Source organism: Pantherophis guttatus, chromosome 1 (genome assembly GCF_059756535.1).
Source record: "Pantherophis guttatus breed Tessera chromosome 1, ASM5975653v1, whole genome shotgun sequence".
Classification (NCBI taxonomy): Eukaryota; Metazoa; Chordata; class Lepidosauria; order Squamata; family Colubridae; genus Pantherophis; species Pantherophis guttatus.
This window is the reverse complement of record NC_142063.1, coordinates 305283557-305306677: the sequence shown is the minus strand read 5'-3', so window position 1 is coordinate 305306677 and position 23121 is coordinate 305283557. Positions and strand designations below refer to the sequence as shown.

General features: G+C 36.4%; 1 protein-coding gene across 2 annotated transcripts in view; it reads right to left on the bottom strand.

The window, feature by feature from the left end:
• The window catches only part of EPAS1 (endothelial PAS domain protein 1), a 100694-nt gene that overhangs the window by 33765 nt on the left and 43808 nt on the right, over positions 1-23121 (bottom strand). For both annotated transcript variants that reach the window (XM_034427653.3, XM_034427652.3), the window contains exons 2-4: positions 16302-16492; positions 1759-1910; positions 329-413 (exon numbers count right to left, since the gene is read on the bottom strand). In XM_034427653.3, the coding sequence (XP_034283544.2) occupies positions 329-413; positions 1759-1910; positions 16302-16492 (428 nt within the window). The remainder of the gene's footprint in view (positions 1-328; positions 414-1758; positions 1911-16301; positions 16493-23121) is intronic.

The following is a 23121-nucleotide window of genomic DNA, read 5'->3' as shown; positions in this document are numbered from 1 at the left end:
TGTTTGAGTTGGTCCATCTTTCCAAGCCAGGTTCCCCAAGCCAGAGATCAGTCCAGAAACCTGGTAGGTAAAGGGGAGACATCCCAGTTTAAAAAGGCTGGATTCTCCTGATACTCCTGTATCAACCTAGAGGAAAGAACTAGGAGGATACAAGGATGAGGATATGCCCACACTAATACAAAGTAACAATTAGGAGTCCCTGACTGAACCATCCACCAGGGATTGTTTGCCCATAAATAATATGTACATATAATGCAACTTTGAACACTCATTCTCAGGTTATAATAAATCTTCCAGGGGATCAAGTACATTTTAAAAAAATATTTACCATTTTTCAAGCTTAGATTTTCCCGAATTTCTTCATGATCACATGGGTGAGTGAAATCAAAAATGCTGTGCCCAGTCAATTCCACCTAGAAAAAAAAAAGGTGGGAACAAACCAAGAATGGCATTTCTATCTTATTGGCAGAAAAGACAATAAAATCAATTGAGAAGAAGCGAAGAGATAAACAAATTACAAAATGAATTTACCTGTACAATGAGTGAAATAGATAGACAGACAGACAGATGGATGAAAATTTCATCTATCCTCAAACATATAAAAACCACATGAGAGAATGTGACAAAAGCAACATGATAAAGATGGACAGCCCGATGTAGAACATATTGCAGTAATCCACATGTGCAATGATAAAAGTATAGATGACCAAGAGAAGGGATTCCTAGGATAGGAAACATTTACCACTGCATAGAGCCAACCTCATATCATTTCTTGGCAGGCTTTAATAAACCAGGAGGGAGATGGTTCTAATAAGCAGGTAAACAGACTGACAGTTATGAGGATACTATCGATTTCCTTAGGAGTCACAGGATCAAAAACTTTGCAGGTAACTATTACTGTTTCATCTGACTTGGAGAAATCAGTGCTAAGGATTCTGATCCACCAAGTTAAATAATCAACCACTTGAGGCTGACTCAGCAGGAGCAGATGTGGGAGGAAATAGACGATAAGGGATCAAATCCTTGCAGAATTCCCAGTTTGAGGATGCATCAGCCTGGCTTTTTAACAGCACCATCTGTAGACCATCTTGTGAACTATGTTGTACAGACTTGTCCTTATTAATAATACTTTCAAACTCATCCATATCTTTAGTTGAACCAGTGGTGGGTTGCTACCGGTTCGCCCCAAGTCGGGCGAACCAGTAGCGGCAGCAGCGGGAGGCTCTGCCCACCGATCCGGATGCTTCTGCGCATGTGCGAGTGCGCGCACACACACAGGAGCAAACCAGTAGCGACGGGTTTTGAAACCCACCCCTGAGTTGAACTCTAGACAATAATGAAAATCAAAACAAACCTTCAATGTGAAATGAAAAAGACAGGAAGCCAAAAGGAGGATGCATGGCTGAGTCCTACCTGTACAAAATATCTCACATCCTCTGTCCAAACTGATGGTATGTTTTATTGGGCAGATATATGCATACAAATCTCTATTCTTCTACACTACACAGCTATATACATAGAACTTTTATGGCTTCAGAGCATCTTCTTGTGTCTCTAATCCTACACAAATGCATTGGTCTCTTCATGGAACAATGCTGCAGAGACACCAGAACAGGTATCTTTTGCCTCTCTGAGATATATAGAAAATATTTTATTCAATCTTATTTTTTAAAAAAATTATTTACCAAGAGCAGAATGAGAGAAGGAGCAGAGAGTCATATCCAGCTTGTATGAGAAATGAGTAGATAATATGCTTACCTGTGTTAAGCCCATATATTTGCTGATGTTTTCAGACAAAAAGATCATGTCTCCATCCTGTGTGATGACAGTGATAAAACCCTCTAAAGCTTTCAGGTACAAGTTATCCAGCTGTTGATCTTTCTCAGTTTCTCTCTCATTGTGGGTGCAGACTGCAAGCATGGGTTGTGGGAAACAGAGGTGAAAGGAAGTGAAACGGGAAAGATAGTAAGCAATTAACAACGAAATCCTACTGAAAATCCCTATATGTAATAAATATATAATTTAACTAGAAAGTTAAATAATACAGTCATTTTAAAGTAATGGTAAATTAGACAGTGGGATGTTGAATCTTATGCCCAGTTAGTATTAAGTCATACAGAGGACAGTGGAATGTAATGTATATTCGATTAAATATACATATAAAATAGCACTAAAAATAGGATATTGTCTACCTATTGCATAGGAAGGAACATCACCAAAATAGCATTCAAAGGTATTTCTATAGAAATTACATGTGATAATTAATATACTATAGTAGGATATAAATTTGGAAGTAATTCCTATAAATTCATTGATAAATAAATTTCAATATATTGTAAATCTCAGATTTTTAACAGATTGACTGTTCAGATGCTAACTGTTAATGTCAGGGAACAGTAACTCTTTTGATCTCCTTCTTCAAGCAAACATCTTGCCTGTTATAGTTGTTGGGAAAATACATCCATAGTAGGAACATTATCAGTAACATTATCCATTGAGGGGGAAAATGGGATAGTTTCCCCATGTAATCCTCCCCAATGTTGATGCAATTATTTACTATTTTGCCAGGACTAAATAAACACAATTGTAGCATGTTTCAATACTATATATGTAAACCAGATGTTAAGCCATAGTAACCCCAACACAGAATCATTACAGAAAAGAAAAATAGAGGTTCTGGACCTAGCCATCCATGACTCCCCATTTTTAGCTTACCATCTTTACCTTTTTATTAGTTTATAATATAAAATACAAAAGTAAATAATAGGAAAAGTAGGGGAGGAAAACGGGAAGAGAAAAGTGCAGAGAAGAAGCGAAAAAGAAAGAAAAGACATTGACTTCTGACTCACTTTGCTACAGTAGAATAAGAAGTAACATCGAACCTCAATTTTTTACTTTTACATAATAGTATAAACTAGCCATTTCTGTAACAGCAAATCTATGTAAAACCCAAAATCAAAGTTTCATTTTTTTCCACCTCAAGCTCAAAGTTCAGAAACGGTTTCCAAGTAGAAACGAAAGTACTTGTGTTTTTTTCTTTTATCAAAGCAATGAATTTAGCCTTCTCTGCTAACTCCGTCAGCTTTTGCAACCATTCATCCATTGTGGGGATTAAAGTGTCCTTCCATTTTTGTGCATAAAGCAATCTTGCTCCCATCAACAAATATAACATCAAAATTCCATCCCCCCCGCAGTCTTTTTCCATTAAACCCAAGAGAAAAGTTTTAATTATTATTTTCATTCCTTTTTCATTTTGCCAGCTATTATTTCTTTCTTTTCTTTTATATTTGTCTTTTATTTTTCTTAACTTTGCCTTTTCTTGTTGACACATACCTACTAGCTATAGCAGCAAACAAACTGATTCTGTTTTAGTACACTCTAGAAATGCAGAAGAACAAGTATTATGAGCTAGGAAGACTGTGTTACAAATAATAACTAGTGACAAATTTAATAGGGGTCTTAAAGGTCACCACTGTTTTTTGATCTTTAGCCCTATCCTCTTATTTTGCAACATGGAGATACCAACGTGGGCAGGGTAACAGCAGGGTACGTGTAAGAGTTATTGAGAATTATATTTTCACACAATTACTAACTTATATAATGTTTTACAAGTAAATATTTCCTACATTTTGGTAAAATCAGAAAAGCTTGCTAGCATCACTGGCCACAGAAAACTCCTTTAATTGCTTCAAAATTAAGAATCATCATCTCCTCCTCTCCATCCCAAATAACATTTGAAACATAACTAAATTTCAGGATCAAACATGCATATCATGTAGAGGGTCTATTCATAGAAGGTAAAGCTAAAGTTTGTTAGGATACCATCCCTCATCTTGGTTCCACCAAAGCCAATATTCATGTTTGTTAGGGAGGTTTGGGAAGGGTCAATCAAATTGGGAAAAAGTGCTAGACACTTTTATAGGTTTATGTATTCTCTTGACTACAGTCTTGGTTGATTAATGACATTATCTAGTATAGGACATAAATTTCCATCTCTAGGAAATTACTTTCATTAGATGTTGGTGAAAGATAGATGGATATTTAACAGAAAGGACTGTTAACAGATATAGATATATGTACTTTTTAAAAAAGTGCAGAGTTAAAAAACTACAAATGGTTATGATTTCAGCAATTATCTCAGAATGGGCAGGAAATAAGTTTATGCATAATATATATTCTAACCGATTCATGACCTTTAAAATGCCCTTTATGGAAGCAACCGCTTTTGGTAGTATAGAAATATTACCCAACAAAACACTGGGATACATTTTTTCAATTTAGTTTAAAAATAACATGTGCAATTTTTCTCCTTTCAAAGGGATACAATTTAAAATGTAAGAAAAATAAAATTTGAGATTTTAAAAAATAATATTGCAGATGAATGTAGTCAAATATGTATCTTGGACTTTAAAAAAGATATTTTAATCATCAAAGGCATAATAAGATAATATGGCAAGAGATATTCATGGGAAAATTAGCTCACGGAAGGTGGGCTTAGTCTAAAGCGATGCTAAAAGTGCAACTGCAAACAGTTTCAATGAGGAAAAAATGGAATACCAAACAATTCTTAAGGTTGACTCAGCCTTCCATCCTTTCTAAGGTAGGTAAATTGAGGACCCAGTTTGTGGGGGCAATAAGCTGACTTTGTATAAATTTACAAAAGTATGAAGGCTATTGCTTAACACATTGTAAGCCGCCCTGAGTCTCCGGAGAAGGGCGGCATAAAAATCAAATTAAAAAAATAAAAAAATAAAAAAATCTGTGTAGTTATGCTAGTGAAAATCTGAAATCTGAAAACAAAATCTGAACAAAAAAATGAACATTTTTAGGAAATACAAAGAAGGATAGGTCACCAACGAAGTTCTAAAGTATGGTTCTGAAGGTAATTAGGGATGCAAAACAACCTGCTCATATCCTGGAAGGATCTTTTGGAATCTAGCTCCACAAAGCAGGAGTCAAAAAAGTGAATCTGATTCTCCTCTGTACCTGCCATATATGGCAGCTACTTCCCTCTGCCTACTATTACGGCCAGCCCTATGAGAACAAAAAGGAAAGAAATGTGAAGACTTGGGAAGCAGGAAAAATGACGAAATAGACTGAGAATTTGAAGCAGCTATTGGAACCATTGTCTTGAACCTCAATACACTTCAGCAGAGAAGGAAACAGTTTAGCTCACCCGCCCATCTTGCTTGGCTGTGGCTGTGAAATGAATATTGTCTTATGCTGTATTTAAATAATTTTCTAATGACATTTTGTAACAGGTGCCAAATATAGGCTCTTTTTCTGAGGAAAGTATTTTCTAAATTAAGAGTTTTTGTCTGCTGTTTGCAGTCAGGTATTAGAGATGTAAGAATATATGTGTTCCAAACAATCGAAAATGGAAGTTGCAGGAAAACTCCAAGCTTTGCATATAGAAGTTCTTATAAAACAGAGCTGTGAATGGGAACCACAGGAATTTACTTTAAAGTAAGTCAGGCGATTGAATCAGGCAGATGTCCTTTTCAGAATTGCCAGTCAATCCACTTTTAAGACTGCCCATTCATTACTGAAGGGATGCGGTGGCTCAATGACTAAGATGCTGAGTTTGTCAATCGATAAGTCAGCAGTTCAGCAGTTCGAATTCCTAGTGTTGCATAACAGGGTAAGCTCCCATTATTTGTCCCAGCTTCTGCTAACCTAGCAGTTCTAAAGCACATAAAAAATGCAAGTAGAAAAATAGGGACCACCTTTGATGGGAAGGTAACAGCGTTCCGTGCGCCTTTGGCATTTAGTCATGCCAGCCACATGACCACCAAGACATCTTTGGACAGTACTGGCTCTTCAGCTTTGAAACGGAGATAAGCACTGCCCCCTAGAATCGGGAACAATTAGCACATATGTGCAATGGGAACCTTTACCTTCATTAGTGACTGAAACAATAAAAAATAAAACAAACATGTTGGGAAGAACAAATCAGATATATTATATCACACTTGTTACTCTGTGGGACCATTCAGAAAGGTAACTCAGAGTCTGCTAGAACAGCCTTATCTTAAACTTTTCCCTGAAGGACAACACATTCAGAGCCATAAGGGCCTTTGGGACACTGGGCAGTGTACTATCCACAGAGAGATCCACTTTGGGGTAGTCATTAAGGCAGAGATGTTAAACTAGATTTCTTCGGGGCTGGATTGGCATTGTAGTTGTCCATGGACCAGCCCTGGGGGGGGGGGCAGCACCCTGCCGGCCAAAATGGGGTTTTTGGCCTGGATGGTCTCCAGCAATACCCTGCCAGACAAAACAGGGCATGGGGGTGCCACGTGCAGCCCCCCGCGCCTCATTTTTTTGCCTGGAAGGCCTCCTGCAACACTGCCAGCCAAAACCTGGGCTGAGTGACATTCATATTCTAAATTAAATATAATAAGCTTTTATTGCACTGTGTTAACTGTTCATTTTATTTTTTACAGTACATTAAAGCATATGATAAAGTAGGAATAAATAAGTCCATGGATCTATTGGAATGGACAGAAATTTTTATTTCCATCATACAGAGAACAAAAAATTTGCAGTATATGTCTGTGAGGCATAGCATTTCTGCAGTGTTGAAGATAATATTTGGGTAGGAATACACAAATCACTTGACTTAATACTGGAAGGTTGTGCTATATTTGAAAATGAAAGCTTTGTTGACAAGGAAAATTATCAGTTATGGCAAATTAGTAAAATGTTAATAATCAATATATAACAATGCCTTGTCTTCTTAGTCTACTGTAATATTCAAAGAAGATATTCTTTCATGCTAAAAATAACCTTTGTAAACAAGTTTTGATTGATTCTTACTGTCAGGATGTACAGGGTTCTAAAGGAGAAGAACATGTTTCCACAGATGCTTGTTCATTTCCTGTACTCCAACTTTTTAGAATGTAGCTAAGAGTTAATAATCAGATTTTCTGTCCAAAAGTAAATGATTCAAATGAGATCCAAATCTGAAACACAGATTTAGAAAAGTTGTCTACATTTATTTGTGTGCATTTTTTTTTAATTTAAATGGCACCATGCTAAATATAAAGCTGTATCATGGATGATATCAATCTATCCTTCTTGACTGAAAAGTTCATAAAAATGCTGGAAATATGGGGAAGTAATGTAAAAATCATCAGAATGTTACAAGGAAAAATGTGTGTTAAGATCTAAGGTATTTCCACAAACAATTTTTGCATGGCACCAAAAGTAGTTCCATTCCTATGGGCGGGATCCCATGTGTCAAGGGACTCCTGGCAGGGTCCAGGAGAAAAGCCTTCTCTTCTCTGGCTTCTGCCCTTTGGTATGTCGTACCCCCTTCCCTCCCTCCGGTGACATCTGCTCCCACCCTTCTGACCTCCATAAGAACCCAAAGACCTCGCTTTGCCAGTTGGCTTGGAGCCCCAATAGGGAAATATCATGCTGGAAGTGGTTGATGGATTAAGAATCAGAATCAGAATAGAGCTGGAAGGGAGCTTGGATGTCATCTAGCCCGGTCCTCTGCTCAAGCAGGAGATGCTATACCACTTCAGACAAGAGAAAAACCTACCTCACCCTTGTGCATCCTGCTCCCTCCCCCCCATCTTTTAACTGCAATTTTACTTTTGATAGTAATTCCATTTTATTGTTTTAGAAGTATTTATGTTTTACAGTTTTATAGCTTTTAATGGTGTAAACTGCCCCAGAGTTGCCTCGAGGCAAGATGGATGGCAAATAAATCTAATAAATAAATAAAAATAAAATCTGTATGATGAAAAAGACAGATTTTCCAAGGTGTTTTTCCTTTTTATAATTTGCTGGGAAATTAGACAATATAGAATAGTACTTACCTTATACAGCATCTGATATTAAGTTTGCAAGTAATAGTTTGTGGAGTTTTTATACCCTGGTATTAGATGCATGAAATATTGAGAAGAAAAAGAATGAGAAAAGCAGAAAGAGGACAAGAGAATATACAAACCTGGCCTCTCAGTCTTTTGATCCACATTCTCATTCATCGACATACAACCTCAATTGTCATATAACCTCAATTATCTTTATTCAGAATTAACCCACAGTTCATTTGTGGATTTACTGCCACAGTAAATCCACATTTACCTGCAGTGGTCAGGTAAATTTGTTCATTTATATAATTTAGAAAATCTTGTGCATTATCTTAGAAATACTGTATGCCAGTTGATGCAATATCTGACAGGAATTTGTATTAATGATAAACATGATCAGCTGTAGCCCATGCTAACTTTTTGGCTCTGCTAACTACAATTCAGACATCTTCCCTCCTAACTCACTTTTCTGGAATGGCTTTCTATCTGTTTCCTATTTCGCCCCCCCCCCCCCATTACTTTTACCACAAATAGCCACAGGGCAGAGGGAGTTTCCTCCAGCTGCTGAGACGGAGGGAGGGAGGGGGAAGAGAGAGAGTGAGAGTGAGAGAGAGAACGAGAGAGCGCACAAACGGGAAAGAAAAAGAAACAAATTTGGCAAAATGGGCAGCATAGAAGTTTGATAAATAAAAAATGATCAATATAACCTTTTGCCTACTTAGCCTAAACTGAAAAGAAGAACATTCTCTGGGACTATCCCTATTAGGGACAGGCAATGTGGTACCCACTGCCCCTAATGAGCCAGTGCATACCTCCCTTGAGGCCTAGGAAGTTCCCCACGCAACATGACTTCACTTATTTCCTTTGATGCTTTTAAGTTAAAAATATAAAAGGAAGGAAATATGCTGCAAAACAAAATACCATATTTATTTAAGAATGTCTCAAGGCTTCACATGGGACAATATACATTCTTAGAAAATAAAAATGGGAGAGTCAGCCACAAGAAATACACACACCTGCCCAGAAAAAAATGTAGACACCATCCTGGGGAGTTGCTATGGAATATAGCAGGCAGCAATCTCACTAGTTTGCTTTCTAATTAAAAGATGTTTCGTGACCCATAGTGGCAGCTATTTTATCAACAGCAAAGTTTCCTTGCTTTTATATTGTTGTTCTATACTATATTCTCAAAACTCTAGTCAGTAACCAAAAAGACCATTTTCTTCTGTCCTAGACTATCTCAAGTTAATCATCTGGTTTATTTGGGGCAATCTAAAATGCAGAGTAGGATTATTTTTTTAAATGGAAGAACACTTCAGAAAATCCATGCTATGGTTTTAGATAGGCAAACTGGAAAATCATCCTGAAAGAGAACACAAGTAAACCACTTCTATATCATACCAATAAAGCTTCATGAATGTTTCCATTAAGTCAACAGGAGTTCAGCCCAACTTGAAGAAGTCTCCATATGACTTTTCAGGTTTACTATTGCCTCTTACAGAACAGGGTTTTTAAACTCAAAGCCATATGAACATGGGCCTTATCTATGTTGATATGCATTGCCCAAGGCTAAAATGTCAGAAATCACTTGAATTTCATTTTGTCCTATATATTTGCTTGGTTGAACAAATTTTAGAAGTTTAACCTTTCATTAGACTTGCAGGGAAATTGGGTACTAAGGAGAAGGTCTTCAGGGACACATGCATTTCTTCCCAAAAGAATATCTGAACAAAACTATTCAGATTTCAACACATCAAAGTTGCTAGTTAGTCTTTCTACAACTGGGATTTTCTGTCTTCATACATCAAAGAACAAACCCTTGCCCGTAACTCCAGACGTTCATGCTACTTTAGATGGCTACTAACCAACCATCCATAATAGAGCAAATTGATAATTAAAGCAACAGACTAAAAGGCATGGCTGTTTAAAAGAAGACATAATTACAATATAAACAAAAATATGGTACATCAGACTATAATATTCCTTCTCTGCTTAAGTGTCCCATTGGCAGTTACTCTATTATTAAATGAGCTATACCTCTGTAATATATTTCAGGGAGGAATACCAGTCAAGCCAAGAACACCAAGAAGAAAATAGGAACAATATTCTACAGCTATTGTTCAGTTAGCTTCCTGCAATAGTAATCTCAGCCAGGGCACCAGACCCCCACGCTGAAGGTTTCCTTCCCAGCATTCTTGTTCAGCCGCCTACTGTGAAAAATCAAAGGGAAATGGGTTACTAAGTAAAGAAGGAACCAGAATAAAGCAAGGTTTGGTATACTGCACTCTTTTGAACTCCAAGACATGGGAATAACATTTCCTATTATGAAATGATACAAAACATCATATCCAGATCTTTAGGTGGCTTTAGCGAAGCTTACATTTTAGCCTGTATAATATTCTAAAAAACAGGAGGATTGCTGAATTGTAATTGTTGTTATCATCATCATCATCATCATCATCATCATCATCATCATCATCAATATATATGAAATGACTTCTCGCTGCTCATTTTGATCAGATAAGAAGCAAACCGTCTTCTGTAATATAATTTTGTTATAAGGAACTAAGATCTGATAGAGCAGATTTTCCAAAATATTTTCTATAATCTTACCTTTTTTCTTTTCCTGAAATAAAGTTCTATGAATAATATAGTTATACTTCTAAACCTACACATCTTTATTACCAGCTAAGGTTTAAGCTTGAAAACTCCTCCTTGTTTCAAGTAAAAGATTTAACTTAAATAATAAGGGAATGCTACAAAAATGTGACAAAGCATTAAAAAGTCCATTATTGGCATAAAATATAGACCAAATAATGGAAATATTTTGATTATTTTATTTTGATAACTCCCATTATACTCCAGGCAAGAGAATGAAGGCACCAGGTTAAGAAGCCTGTCTTAATGTTTTCTCAATTTTTTTAAATGTCACCTAAGCAGATATTCCTGATTTTTTTACCTTTTATAGAGGATTGTATTTACAACAGATGCTTTGCTTTACTCCATTTGTTTTTTGTCTTCCTCCTCTGTCTTGTTTTACATCTACCCATTAGTTAGCTCAAAGTCTATAGAGATTCTCAGTCATCCAGGTCATGGTTGTCCCAAAGGTGCTTTTTCAGGAGGCAACTGGACTTTCTTGTTTTTTCTTTTGAAGACGTTTCGCTTCTCATCCAAGAAGCTTCTTCAGGACAGCGGAAGATGGAAGGGGAATGGAAAAATTTATATTCCTTGCAGACAGCTGGTAATCTGCATCCTTTTAGCGGGTCTACAGAAACCAGGAGACCCTGAAGACACAGATAAACCTCCAAGTGCTTCAATGACCCTCTAAAAGGATGCAGATTACCAGCTGTCTGCAAGGAATATAAATCCTTCCATTCCCCTTCCATCTTCCGCTGTCCTGTCAGAGCTGAAGAAGCTTCTTGGATGAGAAGCGAAACATCTTCAAAAGAAAGGCAAAAACAAAACAAAACAAAACAAATCAAGAAAGCTTGCTCATTTGAAAAAGAAGAACCTACTACAAAATATCCCATTATGAAGGAACATTATGTCCCACATTCCAGTGAGCAAAGATCTTTTACAAGATGATGCATTTAAATTTCCTCTTCTCTCCTGTCTGCTACTGAACAGGGATTATGCCATTTTAATTACTTAGTAAATGAGGTTTTTTTTATTACAACTAGGATAGAGGCCTTTGTGCAAAAGGCCAATATGTATGTGAATCACTGTTTCCATAATTTTGAAGGTTAGGGTTTACAGCTTTGCAATCAGCTTCTTTTCATAATTTGACATCCACGTTTTTGTTAAGTTTACCCACAGTAAAGTGGAGTCAGAGATTGCTACTATCATATTCACATTTCACATGCTGGGATTCACATTAAAAAAGTCTGAGAAACAAATTTCCCTTGATTTGATCCATTACAGAAATGAATTTGATCTATTTCTAATTTTTTCCAGTTTCTGCAACTTCTGTAGTTTTGTATTTTTTGTCTTGAGGGAGGGAGGGAGGGAGGAAACCTTAACCATTCATTTTGATCTATACATGCTTCATATTCTTCAAATGACAAACTCATGGTGTTCATGGTGTTATTAAATAAATAGTGCTGAAAGTTATCGGGAGAAAAAAACGAAGCAGAAAGAGCATTTCAACAGGAAATCAAAATCAACAAGCTATCTGGCATCAAAAATGCCAGATAATGGGATGAGCAGAATAATAGCAATCCAGCTCCATACCAACTACAACATTTCTGGATTTCACAGTATTTTTAATTACAATCAAAGAATCGTCCTGATCAATTTAAGAGCAATTTAGTATGCTACTGTATACTAATCTTCTTGAGGAGAAGGCAAGCCAGAGTTTATAATTTTTCAATTCTTTCATTTCAATTTTTTCATTTTGAAAGAAAACATTATTGCTTTCAATTCCTTCATTTTGAAAAAAAGCATAATTTCTTTAAATTAATTTGTAGCAAATTGCTAGCATGGGGGCTCATAATCCCTTAAACAATTATAAATGCCAAATCACCTTCATTGCTCTATGTTGCTAACTCTCCACACACCCAAACACAAGTATTCTAACCGTATCTTCTCTAAACACTAAAATAATGTCCTGGTATTATTCAACCATTTAAGATAATTTTATTCACTTCTTTAGCTGGAAGACCTTTTTTATTTCTTAAAATTTGGGATTTTTTTTAAAATCAAAGATTTACTTACTAATGAAAACAATGAAATCTAAGACAAGACTGATGCATCTCATTTATTTTAATAGGTTCAGTAAATTTCAGTACCTTCAATTAGCGTTTAACAATACTCTTTCACAATAGCATATAGGTTTAGGTTTAGGTTTAGGTTTATTAAATTTGTATACCGCCCTTCTCCCGAAGGACTCAGGGCGGTGAACAGCCAAAATTAAAATACATACAATATAAAAATTAAAATAAATTAAAACAGAATTAAATTAGTTTGGCTTCCCCAAATTTTAAAACCCCTTACTCATAAAATAGCCCATTAAAATTTTAAGCCAGCTGTTTTAGGCAGCTGTTTTTCCCATTAACAGTTGATATTCTTCATTAGTTAATGAATAAATCTTTATGTCCATAAAACATCACATCAAGTGATACGTGTTTAGGTCTATATTTCTTTGAATGTTAAGCATATAGAGGATCCTGGATTACCAATCTCTGATTTAGATAAGTGGTCATAATATGTGATTCTTAAAGAGAAATTATACTCTAGACATAGTAATGGCCTTCACCTCTTTAATGAATAAAATATTATGTTCCACTGATAGGAACATTATGTTCCATTGATAGGGGAACTATCTTTTGTACCTATTTTTTCTTTAAAAATAAGATTACAAATTCTGGAGTGGTATTATCCAAGTTGTAAACACAGTTTGTGCTGGAAAAAATAACTGAGACACTTAACTGAGAATGAGCAAAGGATAAACTTTGAAAAAGAACATGCCCCAGAAGAAAAGGAAAGTATGCAGCACTCATTTTGTTACAGTTGTAATCCAAACTGTTTAACTCCTCCTCCCCACTTGATATATGAGAGCACTTAGCCAAAAGAATGATGCAATCCTTTGATTCAAAATGTTATCCCATTTAAATTCAAGGCAAAGAACACTACTTCCAACAATTGGAGTTTTCCTTTTAAGTACCTGGCATAACAGATTCTTTCAAGAAAGGAGGAAATGGAAAATATAGAAGTCAACCATGTTTGCTATATTCTGGCATTCAATAGAAATCACAGAATTCTAACTCCAAATATGCAACACAGGTATCTCTGCAGAGCACATCAACAGCAAGGATGAATTCAAGAAGATTTAATTACAAGCCTATTTTTCGCACTCTGTTCCACAAAGTGTCTTATGTATAATGGGTAGCTCATGGATTTTGATTTTTGAATTATATCTGGGGCAACTCCAACATGGAGTCTTTTACATTTGCAGTCTAAAGCTACATTCTCCAAGCCTTCAGCCCCTAGAATTCTCAGCCAGTATGGGCAATAGTTATAGCTAGGAATTTTGGGAGCTGAAACCCAAAAGAGCTAGAGTGATCCAGGCTGAGGAAGATTAGCCTAGTTCCAGTGTGATTTCCTCCTCTGACCAGCATTATCAAAGCAACAGTTCAAAAACAAAATAATTACCCTGGGCTCTATTTCCTTCCTAGATAGCCAGGAAGAAATAGACATTTGTTTTATAATTTCACTCATATATGGTAACGTTCCCTTTGCCCATATGTGCTAGTCATTCCTGACTCTAGGGGGCGGTGCTCATCTCCGTTTCAAAGCTGAAGAGCCAGCGCTGTCCAAAGACATCTCTGTGGTCATGTGGCCAACATGACTAAATGCCAAAGATGCACAGAGCACTGTTACCTTCCCACCAAAGGTGGTCCCTATTTTTCTACTTGCATTTTTTACATGCTTTCGAACTGCTAGGTTGGCAGAAGCTGGGACAAGTAATGGGAGCTCACCCCATTATGCGGCACTAGGGATTCGAACAGCTGAACTGCTGTCCTTTCAATCGACAAGCTCAGCGTCTTAGCCACTGAGCCACCGTGTCCCTTTGGCTCATATACTGTAGCTTAAAATGTTATATTCACTAACTTGGAGTAGCTCACCAAGTCTTTAAACAAGGGCCTTTTCCTATTAAAGATTTCAGTGCCTGATGAATTTCCTAGGATCTTCTACGCAAAAGTAAGGACTCTTACCTTTAAGGAATGACTCCTGGGAAAAGCAAGCACACAACTAGATTTCTATTACACATGGGTAGTTGTGAGATACAGAAAATTGTTCCAGTGAAAGGATGCTACTTATAACAATACCGTTATTTGCAAAGAATCTGACTTATTAAGGTCTACTTTGCTGTTTCAAGCATTTTCAGTGTTGGAAGGAGTTATCCACATTGTGAAGTACAATGTCTATTCAGAGCAAGAATTCAAATTAAATTATCCTGAACAGATTGTAACTAGCTTTGCTAAATATATTCATCTCTCCTTGTAATTGGTCCCCCTGTTTAATTATTTTTTCATCTTAAATCCATTATATTTAAGGCAGTTAGGCTAGATATTATGGCACAGAGCACTGAGGCCATATTGAATGATATAGTTTGAGACAAGCAAATAAATAAATGATAAATATATAACTATGACAAATACCGGTACGTATAAAACCATTATTTAAACAGAATGTGGGCATTAAATTTCAAAACTCAATTGTTAAAATAAAATTTTCTATGAATATATATATATATATGTGTGTGTGTGTGTGTGTGTGTGTGTGTTTTTTTTTTCCTCTAGCCAGGTTTTTCCTACGTAACCAAGGTTTTTCTGCCAGCTTGTTTGATGAAAGGGAGAAAAGTATGGATTCAAAAATATATTTAAAATGAGATCTAAATTGATCTGAATAGGAATATTTGTCAAAATCTATCCAACCAAATTAATGACTAAATGAAAATTTGAATTCAAGGCAAATTCACATGCTATACATACATCAAATTTATCTTATATCACTCCTGCTTGTCTTTTCTTTAAAGACAAAAGGTAATTGTGCCCCTCCCCCCTCCCTGGTACTATTGAACATGTCCAACACCAAGGGATGATGGGTGTTGCAACATAAAGCTCGTCTCCACAATTTGTTGTATGAGCCCCATGAATCACCATAACATAAAGTTCTGAACTTGACTATAATTTGTATTTTTCCACAATATATCTCTTACTGTCTGGGGGAAAACAGTATTTTTTAATACCGGTATTAATATACTCAGCAGCTAATTTGCAATAGGGGCAATTCCTATAATAGCACTGGCACTACATTGGTGAGCAACTCGCTTTATTTATTTTACAGCTTAGTTGATTTTAGATGCATTGGGTTACAACACCCAAATTCCAAGCCAATATGACTCAATTAATATTTTGGTGTAAAACATCTGGAAAACTGGATCAAGGAAATCTAACTTCACTGGTGCATGACAAAAATCAGCAGAAACCTGGTGGCAGCTTTTCAGACTACTTTTTTTTATTAAGCCTTTTAATAAAATACATTAGTCTGAAAAGATGTCATCAGACCCCTTATTTTTGGCTACTATAAACCAACACATCTCTCTTCCTACAATGTTCTACTAAGTAGAGGCACAGACAGAGGGCTTTTAGGAGGAAAACTAGGTTGGGCAAAATGTTTCCACCACAAAATGTATCTCGGCAATCATGCTATTGGACATCTTCTGTTGTTCACAATAGAAGGGAGCATTTTATATTTCTTAGCAGACTAAAAAGTAAAGCCACCTATCAGAAGCTTCTGTCAAAAGGATCACAAGTCTTTGATGATCTTCAGCTCATGTAGGAGAAAATGAATTAAGTTTAATAAATTGGAATTTCATAGGATTAGGCTATCCTCTTAAATGGGAAAACAAGTTGAGCTGCTGGGTCATCAGTTAATACAATGGAATTGACCACGGTTGAAACATTTTGTCCTTACCTGAAGACAACAGCTTGTGTGTCCGTAAGAAACTGATTGCAAGCCTCATAATAGATGCTTTGTCCAGATGTGAGCTAATGTTGTGAGGCAATGGTAGCTCATGGGCCAACTCATAGAATACTTCAGTTTCTTTGCTTCTTCTACATCTTGCTGCATCCCTTGATTTCTCTTTCCTTCTTTCAGAACTGCTCCTGTGACAATGAAGGAAAAAAGAAATTTCAACCCAAGAAGCACGTTATATTCATATTTACATACAGGTATTCTTTGAAGTGGCTTAGGACCTGGTTATTTACGGGACCGCCTGCTACCACCAATAGCTTCCCACCGACCAGTACGCTCCCATAGAGAGGGGCTCCTCCGGGTGCCGTCGGCCAAACAATGTCGACTGGCGGCCCCCAGGGGGAGAGCCTTCTCTGTGGGGGCACCTACTATCTGGAATGAGCTCCCCCCCCGAGATACGGAGGATTCCGGATCTGCGTACCTTCCGTCGCACGCTTAAGACGTTCCTATTCCAGCAAGCCGGCCTGACCTAAACTTTTCCTCTTTTAAATGGGAATTTTAAATTTGGTTTTAAATTATTGGGGTTTTAAATATGGTTCAGCCAAATTTATTTAATCTGTTTTATCTCTATTTTAAATTTTGTATTTATATGTTTTATTTTATGGCTGTTCACCGCCCTGAGTTAATGACTTGGGAGTAGGGCGGTATACAAATTTAATAAAATGAAAATGAAATGAATGAAATGAAGTACAACCACAATTGAACCCAGAATTTTGGTGATTAAGTCATTGCAGTTGAAAGTCAAGACAACCTGTGACTGGATTCAATTTTACACTTATTTTTACATATTATTATGTAAATTATTAAGTGAGACACATGGTTATTAAACAAATAGAGAATAAAGCAGTGATCCACATATGATGTGACAATAGCATAAGTCACTGTGAGAAGGGTCTTCCTTTCAAGGACTGGATGCAATGATGGGATTCAAGTAATTTAACAACCGATTCTCTGCCCTAATGATTTCTTTCAACACCAGTTTGGCAAACTGCTCAGAAAGTTAACAACCTGTTCTCCCAAAGTGGTGCGAACTGGCTGAATCCCACCACTGACTGGATGTAATTGGTGAATCTGTGCAAATCCCTTTCTCGTCCCAGCTCCCACCCCCTCTTGAAACATAGGTTGACAGTCTAAATCTTGTACACTAGTTCTAGCTGGGGAACTGCCATCCTGCGTAGAACTAGAAATGAATGTTCCTTAATATGAAAAGTCCTCATACTTATAACCACTTGGTCTTGCTAGGGCTGAGCTTAAGTTTGTTCTTGACCATCCAAACCCAAATGGCTTCCAAGTGCAGGAACAACACTTTGGCAGCATCACTCAGTTGGATGGGGGTTGAAATAAACAGCTGAATATCTACCCTTGACAACTGATAATACTGGGAACCTTATGGGAAGTCTTCTGAACAAAACATTCTATGTTCTGTGTCATCAAGTTATACAACTCTCAATGCAACCAAGTAAGTGAGGCATTGGTACATTAATATTCTGTCTTTACTCACAAATATTTTTTTTTAAAAAAATTTCTTCTTTTCAATGATTCAAAGAAGGCTTAAGGTATGAATGTGTGCTTGAACTTACAAACATGATAGATAACAACACAAAGAAAACATTGGCTGCTAAGGAGATATTTTAAGCAATAATGTTTTGCAGTTATCTCAACTAATTTTTTTGCTTAATTAGAAAGGCCACATATCATCACTGCAAATCACTCTGTTTATTATTATTATTTGTGTTTAGACCACAAATCCAGGCCATTTTACAGCAAAGTCATTCACATTTTTCTTTGCTCAAAAAGAATCTCATAACTATATTACAGTTAAGATGCTTCTAGGGAATTAAAACTTTGCAAACAGTGAAATGATTTAATTGGCCACGGGAACCAGAAATAGCAGTATTGTGTACTAGTATTCACAAATTTTGCTGCAATAGTTAGTGAACATTTGCCTGTAGTTCCATGCACTCCTGCAACAGAAATTGATAAGACCTCCAATATATGTATCAATAGTTTTTTTAAAAAATTTCAAATAGCAATAGCTCTAGCAATAGCACTTAGACTTACATACTGCTTCACAGTGCATTACAGCCATCTCTTAAGTGGTTTACAAAGTCAGCATATTGTCCCCAACACTCTGGCTCCTCATTTTATAAACCTTGGAAGGATGGAAGGCTGACTCAACCTTGAGTATCGAATTGCTGGCAGTCAGCAGAATTAGCCTGCAATACTGTATTCTAACCACCATGCACCACCATGGACATGTGGCTAATGGTCCATGAGATGCACCTACTGTAGGTGTCTGTGCTGAGTATTATAAATTTGTAAGTACAGCAGTAGTGGGTTCCACTTACCTTCGCTACCGGTTCAGAATCGAGAGCACTCACGCGCACGTGTGCACCACACTTCTGCGCATGCGCAGAACCTTCTGCACATGTGCAGAACTTCTGTGATGACATCTGGGCAGGTGGACGGAGCCTCCCCCACCACTACCACCAGTTCGCCTGAACCGGGGTGAACTGGTAGTAACCCACCACTGGAGTACAGTACTAGGCTGGAGCCTGCCATGCTGACCCAGGAAGGAAAGCATATGGCTCAGTGGAGACACGCCTAAAACTGTCTTTAAATTTGAACATTCCAAAAAAAGCTGAAGAACCAGAAATGCAACTTTCGTCATCTCAGACAATACAAATGTTTCCCAGTGCAAAGGTATATTCTGAAAGTCCCACTTTTCCAAGTTAAATTAATTATGCTTGAGATGAATACAATTTTTATATGTAAAACATACCCCTACTGGTATATAATTGGAAGCCAGCAAGTTTCTTGAATTACACAAACTCACATAGCATATATATTTGTTTACAACTGTTAAACTACTGGAAAAGCCCAAATGTATTCTTATGTGTTGCATAAGACATAAGAAATATAATATAAGAAATTTCTAGGATGGATAAACACTTTCTATTTCTAAATAATAGAAATAATGACTTTCATATAAACAGATTGTATTTAAACTATTGTATCTTAGCTTCATATGAATAATCTATTTGCATGTAGTACTTTTCCTTCCTCTTTCAAGGTGGAAAATTTCATTAGAAACCTTCTTAACTATAATTTCCCATTCAAATTAGATTATATAATCATGATTTGAAACTGTTTAATATTCTGTCTTATTGGAAACTTGTAAATAAAGCTTCCCATGAGGATGAAATAGGAAAATATTTTCAACTTTATATTTACCTGATCCCTTCACAAAGGGAAAGTGATATGGCTCCTTGAACCTTTAGAAGGCTCATTCATATTATAGCTTGTGTTGGACAACATAAAAATCAGAGTACAGGTAGTCTGAGCCCAAAATTTATATTGCTAAGTGAAACATTTGTTAAATGAGTTTGTGCCATTTTATAACTTTTCTTGCTGCAGTTGTTAAGCAAATCATTGCATTTGTTAAGTTAGTAACATGGTTGTTAAGTGAATCTGGATTTCCCATTGATTTTGCTTGTTAGAAGGTCGCAGAAACTGATCACATGACCCTAGGGCATTGAAGCCATCATAAATATGAAACAGTTGTCAAGCATCTAAATTTTGATCATGTGACAATGGGGATGCTGCAATGGTCGTAAGTGTGAAAAATGGTCATAAGTCACTTTTTTAGGGCTGTTAGTTAACTTGTTAGGGCTGTTGTAACTTTGAACGGTCACTAAATGAACTGTTGTAAGTTGAGGACTATATGTATTCCTTACCTTTGATCTACTAATCCTTGTTGTGATACAGAAATCTCTAATGTACAAAAACACATGACCTAAAATGGAGATGAGCAACCTTTGAAAGTCTCCCAAAATTTTGTGCAGATGTGGGGATTTTATTCCATTATATTTTGACATTTTGGCAGAAGGGACAGGGCCAACATTTGGCCTTTTCCAGGTTTTTATAGATAACAATCAAAAAACCATGGAAAATTGTATCACCAGTAGTAAAAAAATTTAGAACCCACCCCTGACACACACCACAAAAGTTTAACCTTAATTCAGCCATACATCACATGTACAGGATGTGTAAACTCTAACTCTATGTAAAACACCTTAATTACTAAGTTATTTAATGAAATGAAATTGCTTGTTTCAAAAACTTGTTCTGAAATCAGACAGATGCTGAAGATAAACACTATTAATAGAAACACCACTCAGATGACCATGAGGGAGGGGTCTGAAAAAGCAAAATGGGGTTACTATAAAAGCAATTGTTTGGACGTCCAATATGTCTGAGCCATTTTGAAAGCAGAATAAAAGCAAGAGAAGTATCTTGAAGTAAGAAAATGAAATGTAAAGGACATGATTTATGCTATCATCTTAGTTTAGAACTTCCAAATCTTTATGGAATAGTTAATTCTCAAAATCTGTGAGCACACATTGTGTTAACTATAGGTAAGGGGGATTTTAGGCACAGACATCTGGAAGCCTCAAGTTCTATAGTTCGGCTTTAGTTAGCTGTTAATCAGTAAATAAGTGGGGAAGAATCTGCAGCCTTTGGGATATTGTTAAACTACAATTTCCAGCCTGTGGCATGAATATTGTAAACGTTGCAGCAGCAATCACCTTAGAGGCCCTACATGCATTGAGATGACTGGCTGGACCTTCAGAAACCAGGTTGTAATCTTCTGCAGGGCTGGCAAGTGCCCACAAAAACTAGGCATTTGTTTAGGGAAGCATGATGGATAGATATGGAGTGGCAATCGGATGTGACTGTCGGCCTCAATGTGTAGTGGCTTGGTTAATCATTACATAGTAGCAACGAGATTCACAAAATAATAATAATAATGCTTTACTGTTATTTAGTGGTCATCTATATTTTTAAAGCCAATATTTGATAGCTGTACTAGTGATACATGCGCTGGAACTGCTTCAATGTCTGAGAAAGCACCTTTGATCACCATTGTTGCTGTTGCTCCTGGGAATTGTTTGTATATGCAAATCCCCGGTGAATTATGGTACATATTTAGCCTGGAGAAGAAAAGATTGAGCAGAGACATGAAAGCACTCCTCAAATACCTAAAGAGCCAGTTAAAAATCTCTTCCCTAGAGAGCAAGATTAGATCAGATGGGTTAAAGTTACAAGAAAGTTAACTTCAGTTGAATATGGTAAACATGTGGATTTGTTGAGCACCATTTTAAAGCCTAATGATGACCATTGCCATATTTTGGCAATGTGGTATTTGATTACTGTACAGTATTTACCAATGTTCTACGAGAAGAAACATCTCCTTTTCCCTATACAGTGTCTTCCATCATTTAATGTAGAGACCCCTTTGTATTATTTCAAGGCAATGTTTCTCAGCTTTTATAGCTTCCTATATATTAATGCATATCTTCACCCTTTATGTATAAATTCACTACTGGATTCCCACATCTCAAAGGTCAAGAATCCACAGTTAATTAAGCTGTCAAAAATAAGTGCTGCTGTCAAAAGGCTTGCTGGTACAGCTTCCAATGTTAACTTGCAGAACAAGAATAGCATGTTTTAATGCTACCAAAAGATAAAGGTAAGTATGTTTGTTTGGCTTTATGTACTGTACACACGGAAACTGCTGACCGAACTGAGTGGACAAGTTGAGAAAGTGAACACTTAAATATATTTTCAACATTATGATGAAATCCATTTTCTTTTGTCAATTGCAAAATTTACTCATATTTAAGAGAGCTAGAGAGAACTCTGAATTTCTGAAAACTTCTAATGACTCATCAATATTTAACACTGAGGTGGCACTTAAGTTATCTGGTCACAATTTCATCTACCAAGGAAGAGTGTTGTTTATTTTTTAATTTAAATAGTCAATATTGCTAAATGACAACCAACATTGTTACATTGATATATGCAAATTTTATGGAAAGCAGACTCCAAATCTATTCTCTTTTTGTGTAACACATTTCTTCTTCTAGGATACACTTCATTTTGTAATTAGTTTTGTACCAGGCTATTTCAAAAATTTAACTCAGGTTATTTCAAATTTGACACCAAGTGCACATTCAAGAAAATATATGCTAATTTGTCCATCAGACAGGATACAGCTCAACAATAGATTATATCTACAGCACATCTCCTGTGATTGCTAAGAGTTGACACCAACTTGATGCCACATAAACAATCAATCACGCGTGCACGCAGACATGCACACAAGTTTTAAAGAAAAAGAAAATCCTGAATGGCAATCTACAAATGAATAAACAAATACCATTTCTTTCTTATAACTATCTATTCTGAAGTAGGTTGTAATGTCTATTAATGACTTTTGTCATGTTACCATTGAAGGAATGAATCCCTCCTCAGCCATGTTGTCAATTCAATTGTCAGAATGCACACTTGCACATTTCCTTCCATGTTTCCTTGCATTTTTCTGCATTAATGTATGTATAGAATTAAAATGTGAGTCACAATGATGCCAAAGAAGTACAAATAATATAGTGTACAGAGGGTCTTTATCATACATTTGCGTATGGAAAACTTCAAGATTCTAATCTTAGACCAGTCTTTCACTGTATTCATCAGTCGTTTATTTTTGACAGGTTATCTACAGGTTTGCAAAAACATGATTACCCAGAAGCTAAACCTGCATTGCTGAGATCTGCCTGTAGATAACTCAACTATTTACATAATCTAAAAACTGCATACCAAAAGCTAAGTTTTATCTTTTCTGCAAAAAATAATGTTATGGTGGCCAAAGTGTAGTACAAAGGTCTCTTAGCTGAAGTTTTAATGTGCATCTCCCTCA